The 12,586-nt window shown below is 43.2% G+C and overlaps 1 protein-coding gene across 10 annotated transcripts in view; it reads right to left on the bottom strand.

Annotated features, from left to right (window-relative positions):
- ebf2 (EBF transcription factor 2) overlaps positions 1-12,217 on the bottom strand; it is a 42,954-nt gene extending 30,737 nt beyond the window's left edge. For 9 of the 10 annotated variants that reach the window (XM_061259977.1, XM_061259981.1, XM_061259987.1 and 6 more), the window contains exons 1-5: positions 12,084-12,217; positions 6,713-6,869; positions 4,179-4,242; positions 1,934-1,989; positions 1,775-1,848 (exon numbers count right to left, since the gene is read on the bottom strand). In XM_061259977.1, the coding sequence (XP_061115961.1) occupies positions 1,775-1,848; positions 1,934-1,989; positions 4,179-4,242; positions 6,713-6,869; positions 12,084-12,217 (485 nt within the window). The remainder of the gene's footprint in view (positions 1-1,774; positions 1,849-1,933; positions 1,990-4,178; positions 4,243-6,712; positions 6,870-12,083) is intronic. The other variant, XM_061259983.1, reaches the window with a different exon arrangement.
- Between the last annotated feature and the right edge of the window lie 369 nt (positions 12,218-12,586).

The following is a 12,586-nucleotide window of genomic DNA, read 5'->3' as shown; positions in this document are numbered from 1 at the left end:
GACAACAACAGAGCAGGAGGACCAGAGAGAGAGAGAGAAAAGGGAGAGGGAAAGAAAGAGAGAGGGAGGCAAGAGGGAGCATTCAAACGCAAAAAGGCCAGCCAAGCAATCTGTCAGTTTGATTTTGTAATCAAACCCCCCCCCCTTCTCCTGCCTGATCGTACCTCACACACACACACGCGCGCACACACTCTTTTCTGTCCTTTTCTGGGCCACCCCTCCTTCATCGCTGCATAACAAAAGTACCCCCACCCCAGGCCATCTGCCACCCTACACCTCCACACACACACACACACACACACACACACACACACACCCTTCCCCTGTCCCAGCCCGCGCCCCCCCTCCCGACAGACTCACCCCCCAGCTGTGAGGCCTGCCCTCGGTGTCTCTGTCTGTTATTAGCCAGCTGTGAGTCATCTGCTGCCTCTACAATGGCAAATCCCAGCCAGCCCCCCCCCCCCCCCCCGCAAGAAACGCTCAGGTCTCCTCCCCCGCCCCCCCCCACACGCACCCCCAAAAAGGCCCTTGTCTCAGGAGCTCAGCGTGCGTACTGTGACACAGCCACAGTCAAAAGGGGGTACCCCCCAACACGCTTCATTTCACTAACGTACCGCCCCCCCAAAACACACACACACACACACACACACACACACAAACAGGCCTGACCCTCTACTCTTAATCTCTGGCCTTTTCTGGGTTTTTTTGCTGCTAGTAACAGAGCTCAGTGATCAGACAAACTTTTACAACTCACAAATTACTCATGTAACTAACTTTGATTTTCTACAGCCTTGATTAACATATTTATACTCTATATTGAAAATGCTTAAACTTATTAAGATGAAAATACTATGCATGTAATTATGTAATTTACAGCTGACATATTATTCATAGAAATGTGAAATTTACAGATTTTACCCCTATTTTTTGCTGCTCAATCATAATCGAATAGCTTGAAAATGTTGAAAGTATAAGAATGATGTCATTTTGAAAATCCACCCAGCAAATGTCCAAATACTATTCCCAGTGAACGTTTTTGTGTCAAAACGTGGCTGAAAAGTTTAAATAAATTCGCTTGAAAAGTGAAATTTCTAACTGATTTTGATGTAGTCATGCAGGCTACATTGGGGTAAAACCTGAGCTACTCTATATCGAGGTTAGCCTAGTCCGTTCATGTCAAAACGGCATATTTTAACGGATTTCCACCCCTGAAGAATCCAGTTTTTCCTCCTGGAATCGGGCCCCGGTTTGAGAGCTCCTGTCGGAGCGGTGCTTTCCCAGAGCAGGGGTGTGCTACGCTGGTCCCGCAGAGACGCGCGGTGCGTGCAGGACTCACTTACACCCCAAAATCAGCGCCAAGCCAGGCCAGCCAGGGGAGTGTGAGTGTGTGAGCAGAAGGGTTTTAACTGATCAGTGCTGAGAGACGGGAGACCAGCCCACCCTACGGCTGTCCCGGGACAGGGTTCGGGAGGGGAACGGGCGGGGGTAGGAGGGTAGGGGAGGAACAGGGGAGGCTGTATGGAGAGGCAGGAGGGAGGAGGTGGGGAGGTGGGGAGAGATAACAAACCGCACATATTTTCAGTCACACTCCTATTTGAGGATATTTTCCATATTGCAATATGTCACAAAAAGTACAGTGTGTTTGTGTGCGGTTGTATGTGTGCGTGCATGTACATGCCTGTGCGTTTGCTTTTGCGTGTGTGTGTGTGGAGGGGGGATGTGTGTGTGTGTGTATGCTTGTGCGTGTGTGTGTGTGTGTGTGTTCATGTCTCACCTGCACATGACCTCATGGGTGAGCAGCACTCTGCACATCTCTGGGTTCTTGTTCTGTCCTTCATATGCGATGGGCTGAGAGAGAGAGGAACAGCCATCTTAGTTCAGTCCAAAAAAATCACAGGATAAACTACAAATCCCATAATGCAAGCAGACCAACCTGTTTTGTGACTGAGTCGATGAGTCGTGCGTACAGGTCCTGCTCTGTCCGCACCCCTAGACATATGCACAAAGAGAGGGAGAGGGAGAGGGAGAGAGAGAGAGAATATGTCAGATGTAAGCTCTTCATGTGACCCTCAGACCTAAGGCATGCATCCCGGCAATCAGGTATGTTCAAACTTCATAAATTTCACCAAGAACAGACAAGCGCTTCGATTTTCTGTTCCAGCCGAGCACTGACCTAAATCTGGGTCGTGTCAACCGTGACGGCTGACCATGTGGAGCCCCGGTGACAGGGCTTCTATTCTCTCACTGCTTACAGACCCACATCCTGAGATTACAACCCAGCGTCTGCAGGCTTAACTCCAGTCCTGGAGGGCCGCAGCGTTTGCCGGTTTAACTCCAGTCCTGGAGGGCTGCAGCGTTTGCCGGTTTAACTCCAGTCCTGGAGGGCCGCAGCGTTTGCAGGTTTAACTCCAGTCCTGGAGGGCCACAGTGTCTGCAGGTTTAACTCCAGTCCTGGAGGGCCGCAGTGTCTGCAGGTTTAACTCCAGTCCTGGAGGGCCACAGTGTCTGCAGGTTTAACTCCAGTCCTGGAGGGCCGCAGTGCATGTGGGTTTAAATCCAGTTCTAGATTTGAGCTTGACTTCCTTGCTCTACTGTATGTAAATGATGAGCGCAGATTGGTTGAGTGGCCTGTTTTAATCAGTATATATGCTCAGTGAGCACTTTATTTGGTAGACCTGTACACCAGTTTGTGAATGCTAATATTTAATTAGCCAATCATGTGGTAGCAAGTAAATGCATAAAAGAATACAGACATGGTCAAGAGGTTCAACTGTTCAACTTCAGACCAAATGTCAGAATTGGGAACATATGTGATTCAAGTGACCGTGGAATGATTATTGGTGCCAGACAGGGTGGTTTGAGTATCTCAGAAACTGATCTCCTGGGATTTTCACGCACAACAGGCTCGAGAGTTTACAGAGAATGGTGCAAAACACAAAAAACACCCAGTGAGCAGCAGTTCTGCGGGCAAAAACGCCTTGGTAATAAGAGAGGTCAGAAGAGAAGGGCCACACTGGTCAAAGCTGACAGGAAGGTGACAGTAAAGCAAATAACCACACATTACAACAGTGGTATGCAGAATAGCATCTCTGAACACACAACGTGTTCAGAGATTAAGTGAATAGGCTACAGCAGCAGAAGACAAATAAGTCTAAAAAATATGTCTAATAAATACCTAATCAAGTGCTCACTGAGTGTATATACTTATATTCTCCTTTTTCCAGCGGTGGAAAGTCCAGAGGTCTGAAATTAAAAGTCTTCCACCCTTGACGAACTTCTGTCTTCCGAACACTACGGCACGCATCCCGCGCACGCAAGTCCGTGCCCCCCCCACGCCCCCATCTTCACAGAGCGTAATTTTGAAAACATTCCCTGCATCAAAGTATCAATCGAGAGCCCTTTGATACAGCCGAAGGGGGTTATGGGGGGTGGGGGGGTGAGGCTTTTATCTCCTGTCCCTTGGGTATGGCAGTCATGCCGGTTGGGGTTCTGGTTGGGGGGTGTTTGGGGGGTGGGGTGGGGGGGTGGGGGTCCGTGACTCCTGGGAGCTGAGCACGGTAGCAGTAGAACTCCACGGGCGGGTAACGAGTTTACCTCGCTTTGCTTAACGAGCACGACAAAAAGGCGTCTGCGATTCGCTCCCGCCCGGCCCGTGTTCAAAGAGCCGGCGAACGAGGTGGGAGGAGCCCGGCGGACGGACACGGAGAGCGGGAGATCGAGTGCTTCCGAGGACAGACGCGCGCCACGTGACCCGGTCACATGGGCTGGAAAGGCCCAATCCCGGAAGGTCTCGGATAAACTCCAGCTCTTTCTGAACCTCTACCACTGGACCCTACCCCAACACAGCTCTAACGTGATCCTGGGTGATTCTGATCAGACCTGGGTCAAATACATCATTGTTTTGGATTAAAATACTTTTCTGTGCTCGATTGATCTTGTCTGGTGCAATTGAGCCAACCAAGAGGAGCAAAAGGTGGGGTTTGCACTTTTTCATAGGTATTATAGTATTTCATAGGTTCCAATACACCAGACAAGTCCAACTCAGTCAAGAATTGAAAAGTATTTGAATCAAAAACTATTACATATATATTGACTGGACAGAAACCAGAGAGGAAGAGCTGGAAGGACTGGCGTGCTGACAGTGGGAGAGACAGTCTGAGCGCGTGCGGGAATCTCACCATTGCTGTACAGGAGCTGCAGTTTGTAGTGAGTGCCGTTGTTTGTCTTCTCTCCTGTCTGCTCCTTCAGGGGGAAAGCACAGGGTCAATCACAGTCCAGCCTAATCACAGCTGAGCCAATCACAATGCTGCCAGTCACTGTTAAGCCAATGGCAGTGGAGCAGAGCAGCTCCATGGCCACAATGAATGAATGACTGAATGAATGAAAGAGGGAGGGGGGTGTTGTTTGTTTAAGGCAGAACAGTAGCTGTGGAACAGGGACACTTGAATGGGGGGGGGGGAGGGTTGGGGACTCAAGTGGTCACCAGCCATGTTCCTGGAGATCTACCATCCTGTAGGTTTTCACAATTTGCCATACCTGAGTCTACTAATTACCAGCTCAACAGGATTTACCTATTGTATTGAGTGAAAACTGACAGGACAGTAGATCTCCAGGAACAGGGTTGTGTCTGTGTGTGTCTGTGTGTGTGATGCAGGTGTGTTAGGGTGTGTGTTTGTGTGTGTGATGCAGGTGTGTGAGGGTGTGTGTGTGTGTGTGTGTGTGATGCAGGTGTGTGAGGGTGTGTGTGTGTGTGTGTGTGATGCAGGTGTGTGAGGGTGTGTGTGTGTGTGTGATGCAGGTGTGTGAGGGTGTGTGTGTTCAGCACTCAGGATGTTTTTCTAAGGGGAAACCATCCTGGTGCTGAAAGACGCTGAACAGAGAAACCACCCCTCTCTCTTCCTCCCTCTCTTCTTCCATCTCTCTCCCTCCATATCTCCCCCCATCCTCCACTCTCCTCCCTCAATCTCTCTCACTGGCCCCTGAGGGGATTACCACCATACCAACACACATATCTTCAGAGAGGAGAGAGAGAAGAGAGGATGAAAGAGATGGAGAGGGGGGGAGACAGAGGGAGGGAGAGAGAGAAAGATAGACAGAGTGAGAGAGAGAGGGAGAGAGTGAGGGAGAGAGAGAGAAACGACCTGAAAGTGTATCTCTAAGGGAGAATGAGGAAGGAAGTGTCATCAACGAAATTGAAACAGGACAGGAGTTGAGATCAATTCCATCTCACTTCAGTCAGCTCAGGAAATTAATTGAAATCAGATTAATGAACTGAAACAAATCCTCATAGAATATAATGCATCAGTAATTTCTTTATTAACTTTGTTAACTGTATAAAAAGCTCAGAGCATGTTCACATGCTCTTGTCTTCTCTCTCCATTCAGTTCAGCTCACTTACAGTACACTCTATTAGCAGGACAACCAGAGTGTGGCCAAGGCTTAGGCACAAAATGGCAGCTATGACAAAGAACACTATCAACTATAGCTAATCTATGTTCTATCCTTAATATTCCACTTATTGAGGAGAGGGAGAAGAAGAAGAATGAATGAATCTGGCCCGCAGTGGTTAGTTTCTGCATTGTTATTCATTACATGTTGTGGTGTGATCATCTCTCTCTCTCTCTGAGTGTTTGCATTGCTGCGTAGTGTCTCAGTCTGAAACAATAAAACTTTTGGTGTGGAAAGGTTCACCCCGTTGCTCCTGCAGCATTCTGGTGTCTGGGAATTGTAGTTTTTTGGCTCTGTGAGGCCTCTCTGGCTCGACACACGCCTCCTCTCATTCTCACATCCACAGATGATCATTCTGTGCTGCAGAAACCTGGCACCAGCTTCTCAGAGTTTTATACACCGGACCAAACCAACTGTCAGCTTTCACCAGGAACCCCCTTAGTTACGCCAAGCACCTCATTATCACTCTCTCTCTCTTTCTATCTCTCTCTCCCTCTCCATAAAACCAAAAGCCCCCCTCTCAGCAAACACACCTTGTTTCTGTCACTACTCAGGAATGGTTTTATTTTTTTGTGGGCGTGAGATTCAATGATTCAGCTTACAGTTGAAAGGAGAGCGATGTCTTTGGTCGTTCCCTCAGAACACGTGAGGGAAATAAACCCAAATAAACCTTAAACTGAAGTTACCTTTATGTGCAAAACAACCTGGTACAGCTTTCAATTTGTCGCTGGAATTATTTTCATTGAAGGAAATGGGTTATGGTGCCAGAAATGTCCTGTTTCCCAGACCAGCTCACACCGACACTCTCAGAATAAAAGTTATTTGGCTTCTCTCCATAGTGGAACCCTTTTCAGTTTCCCTTTACGGAAACCTCTATCATAGGTGTGAAGTGTGAAAGATACCAGACCATTTTAAATAATACATAAATAAAATAATTTCTTATTTTGCTGACGCTTTTATCAAGCGACTTATAGTTGATTTGACTAAGCAGGGGACAATCCCCCTGGAGCAATGTGGGGTTAAGGGCTTTGCTCAAGGGCCCAACAGTTGTGCGGATTGTATTGTGGCTACACAGGGGCTTGAACCACCAAACTTCCAGGTCCCAGTCATGTACCTTAGCCATTAGGCTACAGGCTGCCCCATTTAGTGTTAGTCTATGGAATCACAGGGTTCCTTTTGGAGTGGATAAAAGAGCGGTGCCTTTAGCAGTGGACGGACTACAGAAGGCGAAGGAACAGGGTCGACAGAGAGGGAGGAAGCCCACCTTTTCGTGCTCCACAAAGTCCACGAAGGCTGTCCTCTCCACCTCCACGGGCTGGCCGTGCCTGTCGTACAGCGCCAGCACGAAGTGGAAGAAGTTGGACTTCCGCAAGTTGGACGGGGGCTGCTTCTCGAAATGTGCCCGAGACAGGGCCACTCCGCTGGGGAGAGAGAGGGATGGAGAGGGGGGGGGTGGGTCCTCTTTTAGACTGATATCAGCAATGACCTAATACACTACGAGCCATAATCCAGGGACAGCGTGTGTGTGTGTGCGTGAGACAGAAAGAGAGAGAGAGAGGGAGACAGACAGAGAGAAAGTGAGAGACAGAGAGGAGAGGAGAGAGAGACAGAGAGAGTGAGAGAGAGGGAGAAAGAGCGTGAGAGAGAGGGAGAGAGACAGAGAGAGAGGACTGAGAGACAGAGAGGAGAGAGAGAGAGGAGAAAGAGAGTTGGGCATTGAATGAAAGTGAGGAGATGTTGCATTCAGTTACACAATATTCTTATTGAGTCAAATCTGGGCACTGGATTGAAACAATTGGTACATGGCACTCGACCAGGTTATAGTCAGTTAACTTCAGTCACTGCTGTGAAATGTGTGGGTACATTTTTACATGGAAAGAGCGCAAAAAAGATAGAATAGTGAAACCATTACAGTGATACAAAAGAAGGCAGAAGTTGCAGCATTTTCAGAATAAATGGTTCCAAAAGGAATCCTGTAATTCTCATCAGATTAATCTCCAGGGTTCAAGTTTTTATCTCTGTGGTCACTTCTGGCATTTTGAACTGTCCTTCCCTCTAGGGTCTTTCAACACACTTGTCCCTAGTTATGGGCATGCACTCTGTTGTACGTTTCTCTGGATAAGAGCATCTGCCAAATGCTTGTAATATAATGTGAATCCACAGAAGAACCCTCTCTAGTTAAAAGGTTATTTTTTGGGCAAAATGGTTCTTTGGGAATTGTCACACTTCATATCTATGACAGAGGGTTCCATAAAGAACTAAAAAGGGTTCTTCTATAGAGACAAGCCACGGTACCCATTTTTCTGAGAGTGTACTGAACTCAACTGAACCATATGGTGAGTTTTACCACAGCTGATTTCATTAACAGTGTGTTTGGAAAACATAGCCTGTACCATAAGCTGCAAAAATAATATACGTCACTTCTTGTAAATGTATGCATTTGTGATCAGTAGCTCATATATTGTAATTAAGTCTTAGGGTTTCTAATAACGACATGCAAAAAACAACTGACAAATTAACTTCACTCATTTTTTATTGTTGTCGTTGTTCTTTTGTATTCTATGGTTAAAAGCTCAAGTGTACTTTTTATCTTGATTTTTTAAAATCGTTTTCTATCTTGAGCTTTCTATTTTAATTCATGAAAAAAAGTCTAATAGAAAATGCTAAGTTTAAAATATTTAAACAATGAAACAATTAAATGTGCTGCATAAACTACAATGACTATAAAAGTTTTATACCTGAAATATTTAACATTCGTTTTAACAATTATAGCTTTTTCAAAACAATACTGCAATGATTCAGTTGAGCTGTGTTGAGTTTTTTCCTTGTAGTTCAATCGCTTTTCGCTTTTTCGTTTTCCGTCGTGCATATGCAGATCTGTGGAACTCACTAAATCCGTTAAGTTGTTAAGCGGTAAGGGCCAGGCGCGCTGCGATTACATTGAATCTGGACCTTGGTAAAAGTTTTATTTCCCGGGGTCAGATTGCTTAGGAAAAAAAATTAAAAAATCTAAGTTTCTATTATCGTGTTATATTTCTAAAAGTAACTGAAAACAATTCACTAAATTTAATAAAAAAGCATAGGTTATATTTGGTGTATGTGTGGTCAGTATAACAACAGACTGTAAAGGCCTTACATTAAGTAGGCTTTGCCATTTCAAGGCTGATTTCTTAACAATAAATAAATAAATAAATAAATAAATAAATAAATAAATAAATAAATAAATAACAGGACCAGCTAATTTCAGTAGCCATCCCTGTCATAATTAGGATAAAATCAGCGCAATTTTGATCAATAGAAAATTGCATGGCGCATAGGATTTAAATATGACATTAAATAACTTAGAACACAAAACTTTGGTCCATTGGCTAAAAATAGGCAGACTATAGAACATAGTATTTTCCAGATAGAAAAATACAACGTATGCCAGGCCAGTGTTGTAAATTAAATGATTATTTGATCTCAACCACTTTTACCTGATTAAATAGCGGTTAAATAAATAAATACATACATTTTCTGTGTATGCAATGTTGGCAATCGAGTGAATAAATGTTTCCTTGATTTTGCTCTAAAAACAACTGCAAACGGTTTGGAGACAAACCTTACCCGTTTTCTTAAAAGTTTCGTTTGGGTACCTTATATAGCTTTGGTAAAACGATGAATTGATTGTTTCTCTAAGAAATATTTTCCCGAGTGGTAAAATGTTAAAAGGTAACTTTGGATAGTTGTGTATTCCCAGAATAATTAAGTAATACTTTATTTATTTATTTATTTCTTGTCATTTACAAATATTTACACTAAATGATCAGGTAATATAATAGTCTAAATAACTCCACTGTCATCATTGAATTGTCATTTTCAGACATACACGGCTGATTAGTTTTGATTTACGACAAATGCATGGATTTTATAGGCTATTTATGGTCTTGTCATAAGACGTGAGCGTTCTGCGAAAAGGTAAGAATTCGTATTGAGTGGTTTAAAATGACCGTCGAGAGAGACCTTAGGTGGCAGTATGGTGTGGCCTACATATAACACATTATCGAGTATGACATTTTATTATGTTCCAACTCCGGAAATGCACAATCCGGCCGAACCGTCCAGCTGCCAGCAAGTTCGCTCTTTCTCCAACACACACGTGAACAGCGGTACGTGTGGGCATTTCATTTACATGGATAATTTGGGTTGCCTGCAGTCAAAGTAGAAGTCAGGCGGTGAGTCTTGTCCTTCGACAATCTTAATGATTAATGCTTAAACGTCCGCGTTGTAGGGTTAACCTTACACAACTGGCCAACATCATCGATCTCAATCCCTTTATCACACAGGCAATTTAACACGGTCTTGTTACATAATAATTTTTCAGGTTAAATACTTCGGAGAAAAATAGTTTATTTTATGCACAGTAATGGTTACCTTAAATAAATGTTTATTATTATTATTATTATTATTATTATTATTATTATACATATTTTGTTAAGCATACAGTTCTGGCAATAAACAGTTTTATAACTGGTAATTCTTTGAAATAATCTTATTAGGGTGATTCAATAAAGCAAGGCACTTTAAATTATGCATTAGACGCCTTATGTTCTTTTAAATGTAATGAAAAACAAGTTCTCCGTTTTGCATATTTACTGGTCTGGTAGTAAATGTGCATATATTGCCTTATGGTCGACCAGCTTATACCCACTCAAGTCAACACTCAACCTTCATTTTCAATATTAATTTTGGAAATAACAAAATTATAGGGCCTCAAGAAAGTTAGGACATGCCATTGGACAGTACTTTGATGGTGAATTTTTATACCGGCGCGAATATGGAAGCCATTTCAACATATATGATACACGGAGAGCATATTTAATTTGTAAGATAGAAGTGATAAAATAATCTGTTTAAAATGTGTTTAAAAACACACAATTCATTTAAAAACACGTTTTCAACAGCGCAACAGCGTTTACCGGGAATAAAATTATGCTACGTGCATAAAGGCATAAATAACGGTGTAGCCTATATATGACCTCCCAAGCAATATTTTTTGAAGGAACAGATGTCATTTCAAATGAACCGATTGTGTTTATTCACGGACCAGGGACGGATGCTTTTAGTTCGTTTTAAACTTGGTTTCGAAGTTGTATTGCAGAAAATATACTTACTTTTCTCAAAAGGCACAGACACACTTTGAGGAAATAGCAAGGGGCAAAGTAAACACATTTTTATGAGTAAATATACTTACTCAGGTAACCAAACATCAATGGAAAATGAATGTTCGAAACGTACAGATACACTGAGACATTTTAATATATAAATAAATGTTATCATTGCCGTACGTAGTCAGCCTAACTTTGACATTTGACATACATGGTGGATTATAGGCTATACTTTATTTAGCTTTTTATTTTACAGTTGCCAAATACACGGCAAACGCATTGATAATTAGTTGTACATTTAACTGAAGAGAATGCATGAGTGCGCTGTTGAAATTCCGACATAACTCCATACTGAGCAGCATATTTTTATACAGCATAAACCCAGGACAAATTCAAGTCACTTTTGCATACGCGTCCAGGGGAAGCTACAAGCTTGATCGCGAATAAAGATAATATTATTCCGACCACTCCTGGCGTGACAGACCGTGGTTTTGTTTCATTGTCGCGTTTTGTCTTATCCTTTTATGTGGCTCGTGACACGCGCACCTCCCGCTATTGACGGCGCGCAGCTCGGACACGCTGCGCGCTCATCGTGCACAAAGCACGGGCCGCTCGCCGCTCTATTTATTTTCAAAATGTCAACTTTACTGCCAGAGTCACAGACTGTGACCTGTTGCTTTTAATTTCAGCGCTGCTTCTGAAAAGGCATTGTTCTCCCGGTACGTGGGTTAATATTAGCCCACGCTTTTAGAATCAAACGTAACGGAAAAGCTCTTGTATAATTCAACATTTTAGTTTGATAGACCAAATACAATTGATTAATTAACAACTATCCAAGAGTCCTCTTTTAAAACACGCTTTAGCTGCGGGTGTAGATACGGGCGATCTACCATCCCTGGGACCTGTCTGTGTTTGAATCATGCTTATTCACATTGCATAAAACGCTTCAATAAACCAGAACCGCGCAGTTTGAAAAGTAAACAATGTATAGGATTTACAGAACAATTTAACATGCTACATATGCCCGCAAAAAATAATGATAAGTTGCAATAACAGTTAGCTGAAAATGTAATTGCAATCAGCTGTCAGACAGTAGCCCAGGTACGTTAAATTAAGTGAGAAAAGACCAGTGTCAGTATTTATTTGATGCTGATATGATGCAGACCTTAAGAAATAGGCCGAACGCAAGGACAGTTGACATCCTTATCACAATGACGTTTACCAATCATAATTTTTCTGTAGCCTATGCAAGCCAGCTCATTAATAATCTAAAATAAAGTATTGATATATTAAACACAAGCATACGTTTATCAACTCTTCTGAATACAGCTTGAAGTTACAGTACTTTGAGAGACTGTCTAAATTGATTTGGCAGCTGCTTCGTGTTTCCATCGGGTTACAGAAACAGACATTAAAATAGGGCAGTGCGTATCCCACAGAACAACATGCAACTAGAAACGCTGGACCGGAATTCGTACGGTTGCCTACCTTTGTGCCGCTACGTTCGCATCCACCACTCCTACATTCCGTACCCAGGACCGGACCGAATCCATCTCCGCTCCAAGATGATCCTCTTTTATTCCGTTCACTTCTCTGATCAGCTGTTCTTGAATCCCGAACATTTAAAACTTACCACACAACAGTGCAGAATTCGCTGATTTGGTTAAATAAATGACCAATAAATAAAATTGTAAATTAAATGGGTTTTTTTGTTTTTTGGCGCAAAAGTGTGGATCCAAAAAAAGTTAAGTGCTGTTTCTGATTTCTGAAAGGGCTCTCGAATTTCTGAAATTTCCGATCTGTCCAGAATCAATTATCTTCCCCTGTTTGCCTTCAAAAGTTCTGTTGAAGTAAAAAGATATGCAACTGATTTATCTTCCTTTGAGGTGTAGTCATTGTTCAAACGAAAAGTAAGAATGCGTCCAAAATGTCGGTTCGACTGCTAACAATGATCACCTGTTTCTTTGAAGACATACATGCATACATACATT

This window comes from Conger conger, chromosome 11 (assembly GCF_963514075.1).
Source record: "Conger conger chromosome 11, fConCon1.1, whole genome shotgun sequence".
Taxonomy (NCBI): Eukaryota; Metazoa; Chordata; class Actinopteri; order Anguilliformes; family Congridae; genus Conger; species Conger conger.
Note: the sequence above shows the minus strand (reverse complement) of the source record. Positions and strands in the feature narration are given on the sequence as shown.